Below are 22,808 nucleotides of genomic sequence, written 5' to 3'. Positions count from 1 at the left end.
GCTTATAAAGACTCCAGACATGTTAAGTGAATGAAAGAGGACAAGCTTTAGGTTGGGCTTTCAGCAGGTATGGCTCCAAACACCACTTGCTAAAGCAGCTAAATGCTCATTAGAGGTGCCTCATGCAAGTAAGTACTGAACTGCCTTTTGTACAGTATCAGGAGGTGGTGATAAATTCTCAAAATTAAAATACGCCATTTGTTGAACACCCGTTTTTCCTTTGCTACCACATCCAGGAGGTTTATTTAAAATAAAACCAGGAGGTTTACTTATTTAAAGCACACACTGTTGGTCACATTGTTTCTAATGAAGTAGGTGGGAATTTTCCACCATCTTCAGTGGGAACAGAGATGAGCTGGTGCTTCTGAAAAATATAGATGTAAAAATATCCCCTTCTCCCCAACCCCAGCAAAGCCCAACTTTTAATTTAGGCATGTGCTTTGAAATAGGAAGTTATTTTGTGCATCTATAAGATCATAAACCAGAATAAAATTTAATATTTATTAGAATTTCTTCCAGTAACAGCATTCGACATCTTAACAAACCAGGCTGTGAAATCTTAAAAAAATCTAGGATTACGAAAAAAGTTAAAATAAGTTGTTCCTTATATTTAATGTCAACAAAGGGGAAGATTTTCTATTTAAAAACAAATCTGTCATATAAACAGTATTATTTTAAGAAAACGTGATTAACATGATATGTTATTTTCAGAATGGATACACAGTGTATGAATACCAATCTGAATGTAATAGGGGGCAGAATACACTACCACCTCGGATATCTCAAAACAGGCTCTTTGAAGAAAGGGGAGGGAGGAGGATCTTTCTAGTGAAATAACTTAGATACCACGCAATGGACAAAAAACGCAAGAGTACAGAAGACATTACATGACACCCTCATTACAACACCCCCTCAAGTCTGGTTATACAGTAAATGAAGTTAGTAAAGTGCATCTTTTAAAGACTTGTCTAGTGAAATAGCTTTTCCAAATATAAAACACAACACAAGACGTGCAGTAACAGTTAATTCATAGTGTAAGTTTTTAAAAACTATCTTTAACTTTTCATTCACCAAAGAAGAAAAGTTTTAACTGCAGTAGTGTTCACATTATTCTTCAATAGGATGCATCCTCATGTGCTTTTGTTACTTGGCAAATCTTTAGATATCGAGCATGGCAAAATTATGCAGTTTAAGCAAGTGCTTCTCTCAATGTAATAATTCTTCAATGGCAGAACGGCCACATGCAGCACAACCATGTTAGATTTTGGGAAGCTTTGGTGCACTAACGACGGGATTGGTCTCTTGCAAATACCTTCTCCCTGCACTCTTATAGTCGTAGGTGCAGGTGTGAGCCTCTGCATAGCGGTGAGTTGCACAGAAGTTGTTTCCACATCTGAAGAATCAAGAATATTAGAAGTTACAAGCTTTTAGAAGCTTTTAACTCTCTGACATGCTGGGAACCCTTTGGCTTAATCATGTCTTGTTTCTTTGTCATAACTGCTTAGATTCCAATCATCCTTGACTGATAACATTAACTGGTAATCAAAATGACATTGTTGTCACGGAATGCTGCAGTTTTGACCCAACAATCTCTTCAGCTTGTAAATTAAGCCATAGCAGTATACCAGGAATCAGCTAGCAAGGATCACAAACACATAAATTAAGAATGATGGGCTCTCATTTATTTTCCTCCTTTTCTTTTTAAGGACCTCACACAACATCAGTAGGTAGACTTAGGAGGACAAAAACGTGGAACTAACATAACGGCATTAGGTGAAAGCCGCAATGCATTTCAATTAAAAAACACCACATCACTGAGACCACCAAAATAGATGTTTAGTTCAGCATGATTTCTGCCTGGCATAAACTCAGATTAGTAATTACCAATTTAGTCAGCTGTAAAGATGACAGATGGACTAACTATAGGGAACATAGCTTTCTATATGATCGGCTAAGCATGCATCATTCCAGAATCAGTTGCAAATTGAATGACTTAATATGATAATTTTGCTTTGACAGCTCACCAGTGAAGACTCTTAACAGGAAAAATGATACTATATATGCTGTACCTAATCTGAGCTTGGAAATCAATATTAGTGTCCTGTTGCCTGACGTACTTGATTAAGTTACTTCTTGACAGTAAAGCAATGACATCATCCAAAATCAGAATGCTCTTTAAACAGACTGAGCATTACTTATCCACCTTAACGTAACACACTATTAGACTGTACTTCTCTATTTATCTGTCTGCATTCACAATAAACTTTGCAGCTGTTCCTGAGGCTTGTGTGCGTGGTAACAAATTTATTTTTCTTTGGTTCTTGGTCCTGTAATCACCAGTTCTCTCATATGACTGTATTCTTCATTTGGTTGATGTTCCATTCTAGTAAGAGGTCACATGGCTGGAGATGTACTTCATTTTTAACCTTAAGCAAGCTGCTTAGTTATTTCTAGAAGAGCTTATATCTATTTGCTCAGTAGAAAGTTTTATACTGTCCAAAACTGTTTCAAAAATAAAAACTGAAGAGTCTGTAAGAAGGTACTTCCTCACCCTGAAACTCACCATCACAATTCCCCAATGGCAGAAATCTTCTATTTTGCTCCTGTTTGGCATGAACTAGCTAGGTCATGGGAAACGACACCAAGAAAAGCATATCTTGGGAAAAATATAGCTTTGAGGACTGAGAACAAATGAGTGCTTTTTGCCTTTTTTTTTTTTTTTTTTTTTTAAATCTCAGTGATCACCATCAAGCACCAAATCTCATTACATTATCTACAAACCATGACTTGGGGGAGCAGCACTCTTATATTCTGCTTTTGAGGTGCTTAAAGATGACTGAAGTTTCACAAGAATTTGAACACAATCAATTTTCAAGTTGTCAAATAGAAATTTGTAAGAGGCAAACTGTGCAGATGTGTTACAGTAGGGCCAAATCGGAGGTAGATTTTGTTAAATTGAAAAAAAAAAAGTTTTTCTTCAAGTTGTTAATAATTATTGTTGATAAACTTTGCAGAACATAAGTCTGTAGGAAGTTCTCCCGTCACCAGTCTTCTGTATTATATGATCACCAAACAAAGAACCATGACATGTTCATTATTTTCATTATTTCCTGATAACTTGCATTTCTTGATTTTCCTCGAAGAATGTACACCTCAACAGCAGAACAAGTACAACATTCCTGAGCTTTATTTCTTGCAGTTTTTGCTGAACTGAGAATTGCAAACAATTCTATAAACTTCTTTTGTAAATTCTCTTTTGATTTCCTGTGTTCAAGGAGTATCATGCAGCCCAGAAAACCTTTTGGTTTACCCAGCTATCCATTTTAAACAACAGCTGGTTATATACTCAGCCTACCTGCACTCATAGCTGGTTGCCAATCCAGTTTTCTTGCCACAAAGAAAGCAATGCTTTGCAATTTTCTTTTTTGCTTGAACTGAGCCATTCACAGGTGGAAGATGGGTTGCTTCACCTGCTTTCAGAAGTAGAGAGACAAAGACATTTTATTTTTATTTATTCCTGACCACAAACTAATTAAATGTTCTTTTGAAATCCAGATTCATTCTGCATTTCTTACGATACTTCAGATGGGACCCCCAAGCCTAAATATTGAACAAAAACACAAAAGCCAGAACAGTGAACACACCTCAAGCCTATGAACTTTCAGAAAAGGCAGTGTAATGCAGGAGTCCAACACATATTTTTGTAATATGTTAAAAGTTCACATAAGCAAAACATTACAGAAGTCAAACAACTCCTAATACTATTCTCAAATGCAAAAAATAAAAATACATAATGCAATCGGGAAAATACCCCCACACAACAGCTTTCCAAAGAATCAACTGGACATTTAAGTACATAGCATCTAGCATATGCAGTAACTAATAATTCAAGTTTATCAAATAAATAATAGTAACATTTTAAAACCTTGCTGGTACTTCATAATTGCAACAAAAGTGCATTATTAGACTACAGATCTCCATTTAGCTTTGTGGTTTCATAACACACTTTGTGGATGTTCCTTAGACTTCTGTACTTAGAAGCTTATTTTACTCTTTCTGTCCTATAATTCTTGGCTGTTGCTTCAGAACTGGTGAGCACAGAAAGAAAAAGCATCTTTCTTCCGTCTGCAGAAAGCAGCTCTTACTCATGCATGCTTACCATATGCTAGGATAATGAAAACGAGCAACACATTCTCTCAAACATTTTTCAGTACTTGAATCACTATATTGTCAGGATGCTGCCCAAAAAAATGACCTCATGAGCTGAGAAGTGGTCCTTGTGCAGTGCACCTTCATCCCAACAGTCATTTCTCAGCTGAGGTGCAGCAGCTGCATGCAACAATTGACACCAGGTAGTCACTACACATTGCAGTCCTGTTTACCAACAGTGCTATCATCCCACTGCTATCCGTTATAGAAATTTCCAGGCAACGTTTGTCAGTGCCATCTACTTCATCATCTAAAAGCATACTGTTCCAGAAGCACGTTAGCCCAGTTTGTGAGAAAGAGAGAGCTTGAAAGACAGTCCTCATGGTGAACCATACCTAAAAAGAAAAACGCTACACCTGTTCTCTAATTTACAGTCTCCACAGCAGTTATAACAAGAAGTAACTAATCAAGGCCTTAAGATAACAACCTGAATCTGTCCTTTGGCCAGTCATGTAAGTGATTACTACCAATAACCTTTCTCCCAAGAGCATGCATGATATTGAATCACAGAATCATTTACGTTGGAAAAGACCTCTGAGATCACCTAGTCCAACCATAAACCTAGCACTGCCCAGTCCACTACGTGTCTTTTAAACACCTTCAGGGACACTGACTCAACTACTCCCCTGGGCAGCCTGTTCCTGTCACAACCATTTCAGTGAAGACATTTTTCCTAATATCTAATCTAAACCTCCCCTGGTGCATCTTGAGGCCATTTTCTCATTGCTTGTTGCTTGGGAGAAGAGTCTGATCCCCACCTCGCTGTAGCCTCCTTTAAGATAACTAGAGAGCGATAAGGTCTTCCCCGAGTCTCCTTTTCTCCTGGCTGAACAACCCCAGCTCCCTCTGCTAATCCTCACAGGACTGGTGTTCCAGGCCCTTCACCAGACACGCTCCAGCACCTCGATGTCCTTGTAGCAAGGGGCCCAAAACTGAACACAGTACTCACGGTGTGGCCTCACCAGAGCTGGGCACGGGGGAACAATCACTTCCCTGCTGGCCACACTGATTCTGACACTAGCCAGGATGCTATTGGCCTTCCTGGCCACCTGAGCATACTGCTGGCTTGTATTCAGCCAGCTGTCGACCGATCCCCCCAGGTCCCTTTCCACTGGACATAATGACACCCACTTAGTCTTTCATGTGCCTGAAACCTTTCGGAAAATACACTTTTGTCTGACAAAATAGACCAGAGTAGTCTCTTCATCACAGTTCTATCCAAAATGGAGCTGGTGACAAAAAGGTTGGCTTCCCCATACTGCAGATATGCCCGTTAGGGCATCACCTCTTAGGCCACAGAGAATTTATGGACAGATGTGTTTAATAATGTTGACTGCAGAAGATGTGGAAGCAAACCACTGCATTTACCAATTTAACATATGCTTGGGGAGAGGTTAAAAAACACCACAGGATTCAGCAAGTACAGTTTTACCTACATAGGCATTTGTACACACCCAGGACAATTATTTTCTTGGCCAAGTATTTTTCCACAGAGAAGTCAGGAGATAGATCCCTTGAATTGGTTTATGCTCCTAAAGAGATAATACGGTCTAGACTCATGACCATTCTTCTACCCCAGACATACAGCCTGGTTGCTTCAGCCTAGAGACCAACTCATACGGATTAAGAGTTTTCAAGTGCTCCTTTATACAACTTTATTCCTCCTGAGAGAACTAATCACATAAGTTCATATTTAGGCAAATAATATCCTTTTTCAGTAGATGGTAAGCATTAAACACAATACAGTTAACAAGACTAGGGTAGAAAGAACAAAATTATAAAAAAAAATCAGCATGATATCAACAGCCTTCAGTATCCATGTCCTCCCCGCTTTCCTTCGCGGAATTATTTTGTCAAGGCTGTAGTCCTAGAGCAAATGCTACCAATGAATGTAGTCTCTCTGGTTCTAGCGTACTCAGAAGTATTCATAGAACTGGTCTTTTGGAAACTTCAGAGCAGAAAGTCATGTTTTAGTTCTAAAGACGACAAGCATTAAGTATTAAAAAAATGCTAGGGAAGCCACAGCCATATCTACCCAAGATCAGGATGACATCTGTATATCAAATAATTGCTTAAAATGTTTAAGGTTATACCATGCTACAGAAGTGTAACACAGCAAGGACTTTCAAAAATGTATGCCTTACAAAAATATGATTCTTGCCCTCTAAATATGTAATAAATCAGGAATTATCAGTGAGTCGTCTTAAATTATTAAGTCACATTACTTACCTACTCTTTTCCCTACAGCTGCGTTAATTCCATTCACTCCAAGCGTATGAGCAGACTAAAAAAAAATTCCACAATGAAATTACTAGCAGATGGAAATTAAATGAAAGATTAGGCAGTCTGATATCAGATTGTTTGAAACCAATGCTGTATCAATCAATATACCTACAAAAACAGTCCAAGACTTCCATATGAAGAAACTAAAATTCTACAATAAAAAGCCTTACTCAAATTAATAGTCTCCTGTACTTCACAACATACAAAACAAAGTACATTAGAAATCTGAAGCTGGGAACATATGGTGCCAGTCACAGGGAAAACTTTGGATTAAGTGACAATTAGCAAGCAGCAGAATTAAGATGACACTTCAAACAGTCGTAATTTTGTCATTACAATAACTAATAATTTTAGTTGTGAACTAAACAACCACTTTAATTCTTAAGAAAAATTACTTCTAGGATCCATTTAGATAAGCATGCAGCTAATATACCAACAGGAATTTAGAAAACAGTTTCAGACTAGTAGAGATTTACATATGCACCCCACCCCATCTGCGTTCCCTGAAAAGACACACAGACATACACAAAATACAGCTTTCATAATGCCAACACCAGAAGAGACAGGAAAACCCCAACTCCTTTGGGGGTATTAGTACTCACTAGAATATAATCAGCAGCTTCGTTTGGTGGAGTAGTTTTCCTAAAGCTTTCTTCCTGAAAATGCTGAAGATTTGTAGGTAGTGCAATACCAGAAGTCCGAAACCTGCCTGTCCCACAGGAACTCTGTAAACTTTCCCTGTTTGTGCTTCGGGCCAGCGAAGCTAGAAATCCTAAGTTATTTACAGAACTCACAGGTTCTTTGGATGCCTTGTTAGTCACATCTGTGATGTCCCTAGCTTCTGCTTTAGCAGTTACATCAGGTCTCTTGCCAAGTGAATCTACTTTCACGCTATGAAATCTAGTAGTCCTAGAAAAAGAGGAGTCTGCTATACTACGGACTTCCAAAGATCGAAGCACATTTGGGGAGGCTGTAGATCTCAAGTTATCAGCCTCAAAGCATTTGGGTTGTGTTTGTGGTTTCAGGGAACTGTGATGTGCCACTTGTGCTGAATAACGAAGAGGTGACAAAAGTGTATTTTTCCGAGGACTTAGTTCACGAGTACTGAGAAGTCCAGTCCCCATTGCTGCAGTGCTCAGCACTTTACTAATAGGTTTTCTATGCTGTTCTAAAACCTTAGATTCTTCATCTCCATCAGACAGTTCAAGTTCTGGGTTCACCTTTCCTATATCATATATCTCACTACACTGCTCTGTGGTGCTTGCTTCTGTTAACAAAGCGAAAGCATCTGCTTCAGATAAAAGTTTTTCTTCTGTTCCATACAGTTCTACATTTGTTAGATTCGGATACAAAACAGAATCCTCTTCATTTGCTGAGGTCACATTTTCAGACACTTTTTCCAAGTTTGCAGACAGAGATGAAACAGGAGTCAGAATACTATTTGTAGGTACTTTTGCATTTTCTAGTTCAACACGAGATATTTTCGGTGGTAACCTGATGCTACTAACCGAATGAGACCAAGAGGCACTCTGCCAAGTGTCATCTTCCTTAAGAAAGTCATTAGTTGTGGATGGCATTGTTCTACCAGCAGTGGCCAAAGAAGCCAAAGCTGAAAGTGCATTTTGGGAAGACTCCAAAGGATATGAATTCCCAGGAGGAGGTAGGCAGGACTGTCCAATATGGGGGAGCACTCTTAAAAACCGGTGACGAGCAGCAGCTGCTGAGCCACTAGATGGTCGAGGAGCTGTTGGAGGACGAGGTTTCACTTTGACAGTTTTTTTAGGCTATTAAGAAACAATAAGAAAAAAAAAAACAACGCAACAACAGTTAGTATTTGAATTATGGAAACATTCAGAGGCCTTGCTGAAATCATATTCTCAGGAATTCTGACAGTATATGGCCAGAAATGACCACCAAACCATTCACTCTACTCCACCACGTATTGCTAACCACCAAAATTTCACACCACCATCAGAATATTAGAATCAAACATTACAACCTGAAAAGGCTGTACATCATAGGGATTAGAAAAGGGAAAGCAGAATGCCAAAGTTATCCAGAAGAGCTTAGGGTCTCAGCCAAGAACAACCATGAAAGAAAAAGCATAACATTTTCATCTAGCATCTAGGGAACCGAGACAGACATTAAATAATTTTACTAATCCAGATCTCCTGAACACCACCTGTATGTTTTATCTGGTAGACAATCTCATCCTTGTATTTAACTTTATAGGTCTTTTAGTTACAGTATTTCTAATCCCATTTAAAAATTAAGTTCCACTTAAGAGCAAGTCCAGAATTTCCATTTAAGAGAAACACTGTTTTGTACCAGAGGATTGATGCAAAATAACACTACTTAAAGCATCAGAAGAAGAAGAAGGAAAAAAAAAAACAAAACACACAAATCCAGGACCCATAGTGAATTCTTTGAATACTGACAGGTCAATCCAGGTAAAGCCTATGCCTCACAACAGAAGAACATAAATAAAATAGCATTCATCTTTCTTAAATGGATATTAAATCATATACCCTTTATCACTCTACTTCCCAAGACAGTAAAGTATCTGACCTGTTTTCTAGAAAAGCCAGTATTGGGAAAGTGTGAACTACTTGATTATAAAAGAATTGAAATCACAGCTTTACCTTTTTACTTAGATTCATGTTTTCCATCTTTGCCTTGAGCAGTTTCATTTTATTCATAGTAATTGAATTCTCAATAATCTGTTGGCCAGAAGGTGATGCCTCCGTCTCATCTTCATCATCGGCATATAAGTTATACACTGAACCACCACTGAAAATAATAAAAGAAAATTTGTTTTCACCCTCTAAGCAATTTAATTATGTTTTCAATGTAGAGTATTCTGACAACTAGAAAGTCAAATCCGTAGGTGATCTGTTGACAAAGCATTACGTAAAACTGTATGCAGAGACATTTCGAATCCATTTATTTTAGAAAATAAGCATTCCTTATTAGAGTGCTCACACAAAGTGCTGATGCTGAAACCAGAACATAGCCCCGCTTCTGGGAAGTTGTTATACCATATACAGTTGGTTCACACTCACTATATATTTTCCCCACAGAGGGAATATCCAGTTCCACAAGTGTCTCCTGAAGGTATGGCCAAAGCTGTTAACAGTGTGATTCAGACAACAAGCTGATCAGTTTTCCAATTAACCAGACACTGGCATGGAAGGAAAGTCCAAATTTCTATCCATCCTGAGGGGTGTTCTCACCATAAATGGAAATGGAGGGGTCACCCATGTGGATGTGATATTCTATTTCTCCTTTTCAAAATAAAAACAAAAAATAAAAAAGGATCAGTTTAGGTTTCCAAAAAGTCTCACATTTGGAAAAAAAATTATACAGATTAGAATTGCTAGACCTAAGACAAAATATTTTAACTCAAGTAGTCACTGGAAATTTATAGCATCACATTGAAGTTTTGCATTCTGTTAGAATACAGAATGGAAAAAGACAATGTTTTAAAGTCATTATCTGGATTGTTTTTCCTATGAAGCATTAATCACCAACACACATCCAACATTTGACAGAGAAATAAAAGAACCATTAGGAGTGTCTATTCACTACAAATTGATGCATTTTCAACACTGTATATAGAACATTTTAGAATGTTTTAATTCTTCCATTAGGCTGTCAACATCTAGAAATGGTGACAATCAGGCGATTCCCTTGTGTTCATACAAATGTCTTAGTAGATATGACAAAAGTTTCTTCTCTCCAAATAAGACCAAGGAAGAATTAAAGGTTGTGGGAAAAGTCAGTAGCAAAAAAATATTTTTCACTAATTAAAGCTGGCATCTTACCTTATTCTTGGAAATACTCTGCTGGCTTTAGTCAAGAGCCAGTGTTTATGTACTGACTCTCCCAATCCATTTCCTAAAATGTAGCAAAATTCTGAAGGCAACACAGCTTGGAGACAGATTTTTAAAAACAAGATGGCAGCAGAACAGTCCAGTCATTTCTTACCAGAAACTGAACAGCTCTGTATGGAAATGGTCAGTACAAATATTACATACCTCTCCTGGTAAAGAACCAACACTACAGAATTATTTCAGAATTTTAAATCTGCAAAGACTTCAGTTATCAACTCAAACACATTCTTTGAACTCCCCTTCATTCAAGAAAAGGATAGAAAGAAGAGGGATGCAACAGTCATGTCTCCTTTCTTCCTCTTTATGCAAAAAGAACTGTTACTCTTTTTCTTGCATTTTCTGACTAAATAAGAGAAAAAACACCAAAGAAGGGCTAATAAAGGAGTTTTTGCTTTAACATGATCGTAAAGTTATGAGAGTTGGGATGGGGATCTTTGCTCTTGATGATGCTTATAGTCCATTTTTTAACTGACTTTGTCCACAGGTATCAACATTCCTGAGATCTTGCTCATAAAATGTGCGTTTCAAAGATGATCCATATCTTGTTAAAAAACTTTTTTCTTGCCATCAGTGCTCTACCACAATTTCAGGTATTTTATTTTAACCCAGAGACACTAATCATTGTATGTATTTACACCTTGTCAAGTTTTAACTGTTAACTCAACTGCAGGCAAAGTAAAATGATCTGGAGAACTATAAAACAAAACCATTTATAAATTGTAGTCACTGAATTCTGCTAATGTGAGACAAACTGACCTTGCTTTCTTTGCTTTCAAACGGGAGCAAGAAGAGGTACTTAAAACATTGCAAGCCTTGGTCATGGAGAAAATGCAGATAGTCCCTACAACAGTACAACTCCTTTTCTTGCACCTGTACGAATATTATGTTCTTCAGGAGATTAAAAAACCTGACCAAAAGCTGCGCTATAAAGACAGCCTAATATTTCTCCAATAGATTTTATCAATTTTGGTAGCTTCAGTAAGAAACAGACTAGCAGTCTGTTTACTGTAACACGGTAGCATACGTGACAGTCTCACTCATTTGATTATATCAGTACTTCAATTCCAAGACGAGTTTGGGGTCTCAACTGCAACTTATCTGAGGTCTAGTTATGTCCAAGGGCCAGCTCTATTAGTAATCATTTAAGTATACATAAAAACAAGTAAAAAATAAAAACAGTTTTTCTGAAACTTCAGGCCAACCCTGCCAGGACTTTGCACTGCTAATCAGTTATCTTCCTGACTAAATATTTGGTCAAGCCATATCCATATGGAAAATATTTACCCCCGTGAACAGAGAAATCTATACAATACTAAATAAGTATCTTAAGATGTAAAAGGTTTTTTTTTTTTTTATATAGCTTTTTTTTGATTTTCAAAAGTTTTTAATATCCCTATTGCCAAGTTGACTCTCTTATGTAAAGTTCTCTTTGAGAAGGGGCTGGAATTGCCTCAAGCACAAGGTCAGCATTACCTCACTTTACTGACACACACAAATAGACAACAGTTAGCATGACCAAGAACCATAAAGTCCTACTGTATAGTTAGGCCACTCAGTTACAGCAATTTGGTAGCCCTTAGGCCACCATTCTTCCAAAATTCCAGATATTCTTTTGACAAAGTCAACACAGCATCCCCATCTTGATGAATAACAGTAAGATTAAAACCAACTTTACCTCAAAGATTCAGATAATGGTGTTAAAGTGCCATCTCCCCGGTCTACCACGCGGAAGAAATTCAGCTGATCTCCTTCTCGATATACTAAGAAGGTGACTTGTTTGTTAGATGGCCCTTTCTCCCAGATCTCATCTCTACCAGGATCCATGTATTCAGCCATTTCCCTTATAGGGTCTTCTACAGGAACTACAGAGAAAAACAGAATAAGGACAAATTATTGCACCTTTGAAGTCCCATATTTCTGGCAAACCCCTCACATTTTCAGACCATGCCTAAAGTCAACTGTAGTTATGACACAAAAGCATTTTAACAGGCCTTTCCCCTGGAAAACAACAGCAATAAGATTCAACTTGAAATAGTCAGTTTCAAACATTCTTGCTGATCTGTAAGTGGCATTCTCTAGATTCAAGTTAGATGCTTAAATATGTACACACGAAACATCTGGCTCAGGTCCCTCTCTGCCAGTTTTGCAGCTCTACACTGCAGTAAACTGTTTATTAGCAAACGGAGACTAAGAAACAACAAAGAAGTCTTTGTAAATAAACTAGTTTAGAATATAACTACTAGTCCAATTATTTTAATAATCCATCCTCTGAAAACTTCTTTCTGTTCAATCACCTAACTATAATTTATTCCGTTCCATAGGTACGCTAACTGTCCTACTCTCACCTCTTCTGACAGACAAATGAGGAAAAATGTAGTAGCACCTACCAAACCATACAGAGAAGCAACAGAAGACCTTATTATGACCATACATATTCTGGAGAGTGCTTGGGAGGTATTTTTACATCCCATATGCAGGAGGCTGGCTGAATTGATGAATACAAATCTGAACTTTGGAATTAAAGTAGTCTGGTTCATCTTGAATGTTAAATTAGCTGTTCCTCCTTACCATCACATTACCACTATCTTTTCTTGTTCCATTAATGTATAGGATGCCACTTCACAAAAAGCTGTCCCACCAACACTGAGATGTGTGAAAGAAAGGAAGGAATAGCCTAAGAAATCAGCTAGTTACTGAATAGCTGGCCCAGTAAGATCATCACATTATGCCTCTCCCTGATTTCCAAGAGCTGAAAGGAGAAATTCTTTCTATATTGGTGATTATAGAATACATCTTTAAGCATCTCTCTCAAGCTCTGCTGTAGATAAATAGGAGACGGGAAGTATGACACAAAACAGCTTGGAAGACTTCTAGTTCATTAAGAATAAGGTACAATTATAGTTGCATAACCCAAAGATATCAAGTTAAGTAGAAGCAGTAACATAGGAGGCAGGCCAGCCCCTCCCACAAATAATTTTAAAACATTTTAGAGGTAAGTTTATTTCATGGTCAGAAGAATGGGTCTAAAATAAAGTTACTGGAATCACTTCTTTTTTTTTTCCCTGTAAAGAGCCTCATTTTGGGTAATTCTCTCACTGCAGAATAAAACAAAACATAATTTAGTTCAATCATTTTAATTTTACATGGAAACAAGTGTATCCCTGTATTCTTTTATTAGCACTCAGGACTCCTAACGGGATGTTTTTCAAGAAGAACAACTAAACATTTTCAGAAAACTTTTCACAGCTGGAATTATCCTACTGTCAACTGCTACTAGATGACAATCAGTCCTCTCATGGTACTGACTTCTCTTGAAGCAAAGATTAACATAGTTCTCCTGCAATAATAAAACTTAAAATTTTAATTCAGTTAAGCGTACAATTTAAATATGCCTTGTTTTACAAAATCTACCTATGGTAAACTACACTGAGAGCAACTGAGGCTTAATTCCATTAAAGCACTCAAATGTTAGGCACAACATTTTGATTGTCTTTGAGAGCTCAGCTCAGTTTACAAGTGGATTTCCCAACCTGAAAGTTACGCTGAGTGCTTTCCAAGTAAAAAAAACATCAAGGAGATTTCTTCACTTTCAGCTTTCACTTCTCAATGGATGATTCACTTAACCAAGACTAAATCAATGTCTGATTCTTACTAACTAAATTTTAAAATGTAATCATATGATGACATTAAAGGAGCATTTTTTTCAGATGAAGGATTGCTGATGCTGTACATCCAAAGATATTTCTTAAACTAAGGGCAAACAAAACGAAAGAGATGGTGTGCTTGTTATGCTGAAGAAGAAAAGATGGTAAAAACATCCCTCTGTTTTTGTCAAGTATTTTCCAATTAATTTGGAACTGAACCTGCTTGTTTGAAATACTTAGCTGCAAGACGCCATTTACAGTTATGTTACAAGAAAACCATAATTTTTAACCAAGTTAACACATACCTCTTCTAGTGTTAATAGGTCCACCTCGCATAGCCAGAACTAACTTCAGAGTGCAGCCTTCTGAAATGCTGTAAATAACAATAAATACATTTTTATAACATTTTCCATTGCCTATACTAACAATCATATAGAAACATTCATTGCAATTTTATTCTATACTTACTTATAATCATTCAAACAATAGTCATCCTTCAGTTCCATATTATTCCAAATTAAGTGCTGCTGAGAGACAGGAATACCTAAAGGGGGAAAAGAGATTAAAATTAGAGTTTGATGGGAGGGTTTTGGGGGAGTTTTGCTTTTGGAAGAAACAGGGGTATATAGAAAAGAAGCGAGAAAGGGGATCACAAGAGAAGGAATGAAGCAGGACAAGGACATGCACTTGGACAGCAGCCCTCAGTCATGACATCCAACCTACTGAATAATTATTAAGAACAAAGTTAAGGTTTTCAGCAAGCTTGTGCTTGCACGTGGAGCTCAATCACTTGGCTCAGGAGGTCTGTAGAAGCATTCAGTTGCTTCAGACTTATTGAATACCTGCTCTTTTCTAGACATTGGTCAAGGGAGGGTTGGTTTGTGTTCTTCCCATACAAACGTTAATCTGCACCTCAGTTTCTTGGTTTCTGACAGGAAAAATGGGATAAAATTTCTAACTACAGAGCTGCTGAATAATTTATCTGGCTGACATTCTGTGTTACTCACGGTAAAGACAAGGTCACATTAAGTAACTGGTGGCAGCTCAGTTAACAGCTCAGGTGTTAAAGGTGTTTTTATCACTGTTTGACTTGGAACCTGAAAGTTCACATGTACAATAAACTTCATACTAGACAACTTTTACTTGCTTTAAGTGTTCTTTTAATCCATCAGAATGCTTTATTGTTTATATCCAGTAATACTCATTTCCAGCTCAAGTTCTGGGACAGATTTAGAATGACTTTTGTTAAAAAGAGGCAAGCATACAAACTATTTGTTCCTTATTAAGGATCCACAGTCTACACAATGACTATCTGTTTCCTCTTGCCTATACAGTCAAGTAATTTAAATACAGACCTAACACACATTAAAGAGAATAAGCACAAGCAGGTAGAACCCAAGGTCTTCACACAGTTTTATTGAAATGCTGCCACCTTCCACATTTTGAATTGAGTACCAGCCAGGATAGTTATGAAAGGATGAGACATCTTTGACCACCAAAAAGCATGAAGGCTACTGAGAAAAAGAATAGCTTTTTCTGCCTTTGAAAAAAAAAAATAAAAAATCTTCCCTTCAGCATCAAAAGGAAGTAAATTCCGTTTAGCCTGCCTAGTGAAACCCAGGTAATTAAGATTTCACTGTGCGTTCCTGAAAAAATTTAATTAAATTGGAATCTATAGAGGCCAAGAACTATTTGTTGAAAATGGTCTAAACACCACTCCACAGATTAAGCACCGAAAGTTATAAATATATTTTCCAAAAGGTTACATTAAAGTAATCACACACTTTCATCTTGGACAGTTCAGTGTCAGACCATGCCATTCACTGCCTAGTTGCATGCTCAGATACTTAAAAGGAGATGTAAATAGCAGTACTACACAGACTCCTCAAAATATACCTGGGGAAAAGAGAATGCAAAGATCAGTCTTCCAGTTGCTTTGCCAAAAACCTCTCAGCTTCCTGAGGCTTGCAACAGCAAGAGGCCAGTTAAGTAGCTCCTTCTAACACTGGAGAAAGGGCACCAACGCCCATCACCAGCAAGGACGAAAAGGGGAAAAGGGGGCCAAATTCTGGTGAAAATCCAAGCAGATTCAACAGACAAGCAGGAAACCTGCTAAGTGGACACCCCCGTGGAAAACACAGATTGCATTTTTGGTGCAACTACCAGAGTTTTTAGTAAGTTTTAGAGAAGATCACAATGTTCTTTTCTCACCATAGCTAGCATCTAGATTTTGTCCTTTATGAATGACTGACACATTACCGCACTTGGAAGGCAGTCAGAACGAGTCTCGCATTCTCCGAAGTACACAAGACTTTTATGAGGGGAATGTGTTCATATAGTAGACTAACATAATAGCTGTTACCCTGCCAGCTATTGAATAACTGGTTATTGGTTATGTTTCAAGTCTGCAGCATAAGCAAAACAAGAACACGCTGGCAAGAGCCAGCAAGTCTGCAGTGAAGTTCTTTTCTTTGTTGTTTTGTAGTCCTCTGATTACAAACAGTCATTACTGTCTGCATTTGTTATGGTTTCAGCAGCCTCCAAGGAGCAATTTCCAATTACTTTGATAAACTGAGAGAGTCTATGTTAAAAAGGCTGCCTCGCAACTGGCAGTGCTGCAGTGAAGCATGGTTTTGTTCATCCAACAATGACAATGTAATTTTGATGAACAGATGAAAATACTATACTCTGGTGTAATGGGAAACAGATGAGTCTTTATTACTAATTCCATTTTATGCTGCTTTCTAAGAATTCTGTACTTATACACAAATGAAACGGGATGTGCTTTACAGGTTCAAGTGCAAGAAAATATGCATCAGCTGTTCCTTTTCTGGATTATAGTAAGCCTTTCTTGAAGAGACATTTGCACAAGGGATCAGTACATGGAATTGGCAACCATAATGACAACTGCAAGATACTCATCTGCTATCCCCTCCTCCCTAAGCAGCACATGACTGTATCACTAGTCTGCTCTAAATTGGTCCAGAGCAGAAAGGAAAACGAAGCAAAAAGCTAAAGCTCAACGCTCGAATGGAAGGGGGCAAGCCAAATGATGCTGTGAGAGAAAAGAAGTTTCTTCAGGCTGTCAGCACATCTGCAGCCATTTCAATAGACAACACAACCTACTAAAATGGTGGCAAGGGGGGCAAAAAAGAGGGAAGTAGGGATCTGATTCTGTCTCTGAATCATCCCGTCAGTCACACCCTTAAGGTTCACTCCTTTGCTTTTCTTTCTGGCACACCAAGTAAGCTCGTAGAAATGGATGTTGGTTGACACCCAGAAAAACCCACAGATTTCAGAGTAAGCTTGATTTTATGTTGTGGGTAGAAGGTTACTATGTTTAAAAACACAAATATTTCAAAGTCAAAGTTCAAACTTGGTACTTATCTTTCATCTAATGTTGAAATTGCTGGAGACTTTCTTAAATATTTACTTTGTGTTCCTGCTTACAGCCAGGCTGGGCCCACAGTCTTGATTTTGCCCCATTACCTAGCTACATTATGGAAGAGCTGCAAAGATTCCCAACAACTAACAGCAGCAGGTACTGGTTTTATAACTGTCAAAATCCCCAGATACCATTTGCATGACAGTAACCTACATTAGCGTACATATTTCCTGGTATTACCCACAATTATTTTACAGATCAAAAAATTAATCACTACTAGGCGTGTGCTGTCTAAATGCTCCTTCCTAAAATTCAATATAATGTGTTTCTGAATGAAGAATACTAAACCTTGCCCAGCCCAGCAGCCACAAAGACTTGTGCAATGGAGGAAGCAAGAAAAGATCACTTGAGGGAGTGACCAAAGCATTTATTCTAAGTAAGAAGCAATTTCCTCTTCTAGTGAGCTCCCGCTACTTTTAACCTTGACTTCTAAGTTATGTCTCAGACTCTCACAACACCTTGAAACCCAGGTAGCATCCAACCTATGATCATCAACACATGGTCCTGATTTAAAATACTGAGTAGAGCCAAGGGAGCAAGCAGCACTGCTCACAATACCACATCCTGCTGTTGACTGAGTATTCTGGCTTTTATGCCACCAGCAGAGACAAAGGGAGCTAGTTCTTCTCTAGCACACCACCTAAAAAGGCTCATTCAGTGAATGTGAGACTCGACGTGACAGGTAGCTCCAAAGTCATCATTGTAACAAACCAAAGTTTTGGTAACTGAGTGCTTACTTTGCACGGAACGTATCTGAGACAAATGCCTGCAGGGGATCCAAATACACACACTGGGTCTGCTTGAACTCCAATTTACAAGTTGATTTGCACTGAAGTTTCAGATGTGCTAGAACCCATAGATGCATTTTTACCCATATTCACCACCTAAAACCAACTGGAATGAGACAGATAGAGATAAAGGAGCTCTGTTTTAGTAGGATACCAATGTCTACTGCAGCTCTCTAAACAAACCTTTTCCCATCAGATCATTAAAGAGGTACCGAGAATGACAAATGTTATCAGAAGTATTGAAGATTCCTTACGTGACACCCATACTATCCATTCTTATTACTGTCCACAGCTATTGATATTCCAGTTGTTGACACAGGTCACTTCTTCTTAATTTAGTTTTAGTATTAGCCTCCTACAATTAGAGGCGCTGATGACAACTGAATAAAATCTGGTAACTTCTGATATGATTCAAAATTTTGTGCTTGGAGACGTTAGCAAGACTAATCATCTTCCAGAACTTATTTTGCATGCTTTTCTACCATCCTCCTCGCACATAGATCAGTCCATGGAGACAACACGCACGCTCAGGGCCCCGTAGTGTCTCCTAGCAGTGTACGTAGGAGGCATTCTGCAGGCAGATATGCCTGGGGAGGTTCACACCCCATGAATGTTGAAACGATACAATAATAATAAGTGAAAAATCACTGCTGCAACAGGAACAGAAGTAAGCATTCCGCTTCCCCTGCTAGACCACAACCACGAAATTATTTCAGGATTTTCCCTTCACATGGGTGATTCATTGTTTCAACTTGTACATTGCAGCAGAAACTTCGATACTGAGAAGCTGTTGTGTTTTTTTTGTTTGTTTTTTAAAATCACGCAATGGTAGCCTCAAATGCAACATAAAATGGATTTATCATAGCCTCTGTTCCCTTCATACTTACGCACACAACCAGTATTTTTCTGCCTTCTCCCCTCCAAGTTATAGTGAATTATGACTTGGGAAGTTGCAGATCTTTTAACTATGTTCTGGAGTATTAAGTATTTCATCTGATTTCTAACAATTCAGTGGTAAGCACCAGCAAGCTCTTCTGTGTTTTAATGAAATTTACTTATTAATAATTAATTCAACGCAGCAGGCAGCTAAGCCACTAACTGCTTTATCATCTGGAGAACTACAACATGTAAACCAAATTCCTAATAAACAACGCTATAACCTTAGTACTGATCACATGTAATTGTGATGCCTTTTTAAGCTAGGCTCACCCAGCCCCCAACAATAGGCTGTAGATATAGTTCAGTGTGCCCGTTTGCAGTCTCCTGTTTTGAACTACAAGAAATTCAAATTCTTCTCTCACATTTCCCACTGGTCTCTTCATGCATCCTTCCAGGCTCTTTCCTTTATCTGTATTGTCTATATAGACTGCATTCTCCTGTACTCTATTGCCTATACTCCCTTTCAATTTACTTGTAGCATTGTATCACGTATCTGCTCACACCTCTCCTACTGTTCAATCAACCAGAGAAGAAAAAAACAACACCTTTCCTTGTCCTGTTTCACCTCTAGCCTCCAGGAGTTCCTCAACATGTTCTCTGATTCATGTTTAATTACAGCCTTGTCCACAGGAAACAAAAGCATGTCCACATGGCTATCCTAATGTAAACTCTAGTTATAGAATAGAGCAGAAGAGAATCATTTAGATAGGACAAGACCTCTGAAATCACCTAGTCCAACCATAAACCTAACCTAGCACTTCCAAGTCCACCACTAAACCATGTCACTAAGCATATCTATGTGTCTTTTAAATACCTTCAGGGACACTGACTCAGCTACTCCCCTGGGCAGCCTGTTCCAATGCTTTACAACCCGTTTGGTGAAGAAAATTTCCCTAATATGTAACCTAAAACTCTCCTGGCGCAACCTGAGGCCATTTCCTCATCTTATCACTTGGTGCTTGGGAGAAGAGACTGATCCCGACCACACTGTAGCCTCCTTTAAGGTAACTACAGAGATAAGGTCACCCCTGAGCCTCATTTTTCTCCAGCCTGAAAAACCCCAGCTCCCTCAGCTGTTCATCATCAGACTTGTTCTCCAGGCCCTTCACCAGACACACTCCAGCACCTCGATGTCCTTGTATCAAGGAGCCCAAAACTGAACACAGTGCTTGAGGTGTTGCCTCACCAGAGCTGGGCACAGGGAAACAATCACTTCCCTGCAGGTCATGCTATTTCTGACACAAGCCAGGATGCTGTTGGCCTTCTTAGCCACCTGAGCACACTGCTGGCTCACATTCAGCCAGCTGTTGACCAATCCCCCCAGGTCCCTTTCCTCCAGGCAGCTTTCCAGCCACTCTTCCCCCAGTCTGTAGGGTTGTTGTGTCCCAGCAGGACCCAGCACTTGGCCTTGTTGAACCTTGTAAAGTTAATGTTACCTGCATATCGGAGCTTCTAGTATGTGATCTCCCTAGCAAAATATCACCCTTATTCTTGTAACTCTTATGTTTCAGCTCATTAGCACAGATTTCCATAAGAGAAGGAGAATATCTTCAATTTAAGTCTAAAGCATCATATTTACATCTCCCAAAAGGTGGCTTCTACAGACAGAAGCATTATAAAACCCATGGACGAGCAGACTCGGTAAACTGGATCCCTTGTCTTGAAATAAGCAACTGTCAGCTCGTGCAGAGATCTATTAGGCTTACAAAGCAAGAAGATGCAATCATGTTCTTCCATGCAGGATGAGAAAGGGGTGACAGAAGACTAATCCAACACATATTTTCTGCTTTCATTAGCCAGACCAACAGACCAGCCTCATAAACTAAAGGAGGTTATCACTTTACAAGATGCCTGCCAAGTTCATCACACAAAGACACAGCAGCACTCAGCCAGACTCCTGCCAGCAACACATCAGCCACCTGAACAAAACTCAAATCAGTAACTTCAAGCTGTCTTGGTAGCTGGCCTGCACAGCAGTTGCTCTTGGGACTATGGTATCACGGACAATCCAAACTACCACAAACCAACGAACCTAAGAAGCGACAGCTACAGCACCAAGTTTTAAGTGTCCTCGGAGCTGCAGTAAAGACATACTGAGAGACTCAAGCTTATAACCTCTGTTTTGAGAGCCCTTGCTGGTTAACAAGCAAATTTTGTGTCACATAATCCATTGAACAACACAAAGATTACATGCCAAATAACATCAAGACAATTCATGATTTGTTATGAATTTCTTATGCTTTATCTTACTAACAACACACACAAAAAGAGGAAAAAATGGGAAAACACCCACTCCAATGAAGCCTAAGATATGAGCTGATAGGAAAACAAAAGAAACAATAGCAAAAAAAAAATCGATTTAAACTGAAGTCATAAAACGAGCACCTTGCTTATACCTATTACTGAATGAGTCACTTAAATTTTCTGCTTTGATTTTAGGAATTATCATTTGTAGAACAAGACTTACTCTAAAGTGGTAAAGTTTAAGCTCAAATAAAAGATAAGGGTACCTTCCAGTCTTTGAATTTTCGCTTTCACAGAAATAACTGTTTCGAAGGGAGAAACTCGCAGCTCGAAGCAGGTTCCCGTGAGCGTTTCGATGAAGAGCTCCATAGTTTCATAGAAAGGAAGTTTGTAGTGAAACGGCCCCATGTTATCCTCATTGAAAAAGGGAGGCTCCTTCTTGTTGGCCATCACAAAGGATTTACAACTTCCTCGCGAGCCGATCCGCCGGGAAACCGCGCTGCGCTTCCAGCCAGGGCAGCCCGGGGGACAGGTGCGCTGTGTCGCTGCTCATGGTCGGGCTCCTCCACCTACAACGGGACGGGCACAGCTCGAACAGCGCCCGGGCGCAGCCGTCCCAGTCCAACCGGGAAGGAAACCCAAGCAGCCGGCGGTCGGTCAGCCAGCACCTGGGTGGCGCCGGCCACCCCCCGGGCTGCGCCGTCAGGGCCGGGCCGCGAACAAAGGAGGGCAGCGGCCGCCCGCCCCCGCCGCCCCTCACCTCAGCCTGGCCTCTCCCCGGGCCCCGCCGCTCTCCCGGGGCAGCAGGGCGGGGCCCGCTCCCTGCCCACCTACCTGCGGCCGCCGCCGGGCCCTCGGAGGGGTGGCGGCCCGGCCCCTCTCCCCCCGCGCTGCTCGCCCGGCGGCTGCGCGCGGAGCGGCGCCGCCACGGACCCGCCGCCGCCGAGGGGTGGCAGCCGGCAGCCAGCAGCCCCCCGCCCCGCCACCGCCCGCCCGCCGCCCGGCAGCCCCCGCGCCGCCTGGGCGCAGCCTTTATGACCTCCCCCGGGGAGCTGCCGGCCAATGAGGGGGCCGCTCGGCGGCGGCTCGCCCAATCGGCTCCCTCCGGGGGCGGTGCTCCCGGTGCCGCCGGGGAGGGCGGGGCCGAGAGCGTTCGGGGCGCTTGTTGTGGTCGTTAAGGGGCGGGGCGGGCGCGGGAAGGGCCCGGATGCAGCGGCTCCGCTGGGGGCGGCGTGCACGTGACAGGGAGGCCGCAGAGGCTCCTGGGTAGTGTAGTCCCACGCCTCAGGGATGCCCCAGGCTGGGTGGGGAGGGTAGGACAGGTTGGAGCTGGGCTGTGGCGCCAGGCTTCATGAAGGGTTCC

The 22,808-nt window shown here is 40.1% G+C and overlaps 1 protein-coding gene across 3 annotated transcripts; it reads right to left on the bottom strand.

Annotated features, from left to right (window-relative positions):
* Positions 1 to 1,118: 1,118 nt before the first annotated feature.
* Positions 1,119 to 22,409, bottom strand: ZFAND4 (zinc finger AN1-type containing 4). Of its 3 annotated transcripts, none has more exons than XM_082764504.1 (10): positions 22,280 to 22,409; positions 21,712 to 22,014; positions 14,498 to 14,573; positions 14,335 to 14,402; positions 12,061 to 12,247; positions 9,135 to 9,282; positions 7,095 to 8,276; positions 6,439 to 6,493; positions 3,356 to 3,473; positions 1,119 to 1,393 (listed from the first exon to the last, which is right to left on the bottom strand). In XM_082764504.1, the coding sequence occupies exons 2-10, from the start codon at positions 21,893 to 21,895 to the stop codon at positions 1,258 to 1,260; spliced, it is 2,154 nt and encodes a 717-aa protein (XP_082620630.1). In that variant the 5' UTR covers positions 21,896 to 22,014; positions 22,280 to 22,409; the 3' UTR covers positions 1,119 to 1,257. The 3 variants fall into 3 exon arrangements, 2 of the variants coding, with proteins under 2 accessions (XP_082620630.1, XP_082620631.1); XM_082764505.1 differs by having other exon boundaries at positions 3,356 to 3,470; XR_014317889.1 differs by lacking the exon at positions 1,119 to 1,393 and having other exon boundaries at positions 3,455 to 3,473; positions 6,439 to 6,520.
* Between the last annotated feature and the right edge of the window lie 399 nt (positions 22,410 to 22,808).

This window comes from Aythya marila, assembly GCF_965140915.1.
Source record: "Aythya marila genome assembly, chromosome: 7".
Taxonomy (NCBI): Eukaryota; Metazoa; Chordata; class Aves; order Anseriformes; family Anatidae; genus Aythya; species Aythya marila.
Note: the sequence above shows the minus strand (reverse complement) of the source record. Positions and strands in the feature narration are given on the sequence as shown.

Excerpts from the sequence above, each read along its gene's own strand:
- ZFAND4 (XM_082764504.1), bottom strand. The coding sequence starts at position 21,895 with ATGGCCAACAAGAAGGAGCCTCCCTTTTTCAATGAGGATAACATGGGG. Across the intron at positions 14,403-14,497 it reads TATTGTTTGAATGATTATAA|CATTTCAGAAGGCTGCACTC; the intron begins GTAAGTATAGAA and ends TGTTATTTACAG. Across the intron at positions 3,474-6,438 it reads AGCTGTAGGGAAAAGAGTAG|CAGGTGAAGCAACCCATCTT; the intron begins GTAAGTAATGTG and ends TACTTCTGAAAG.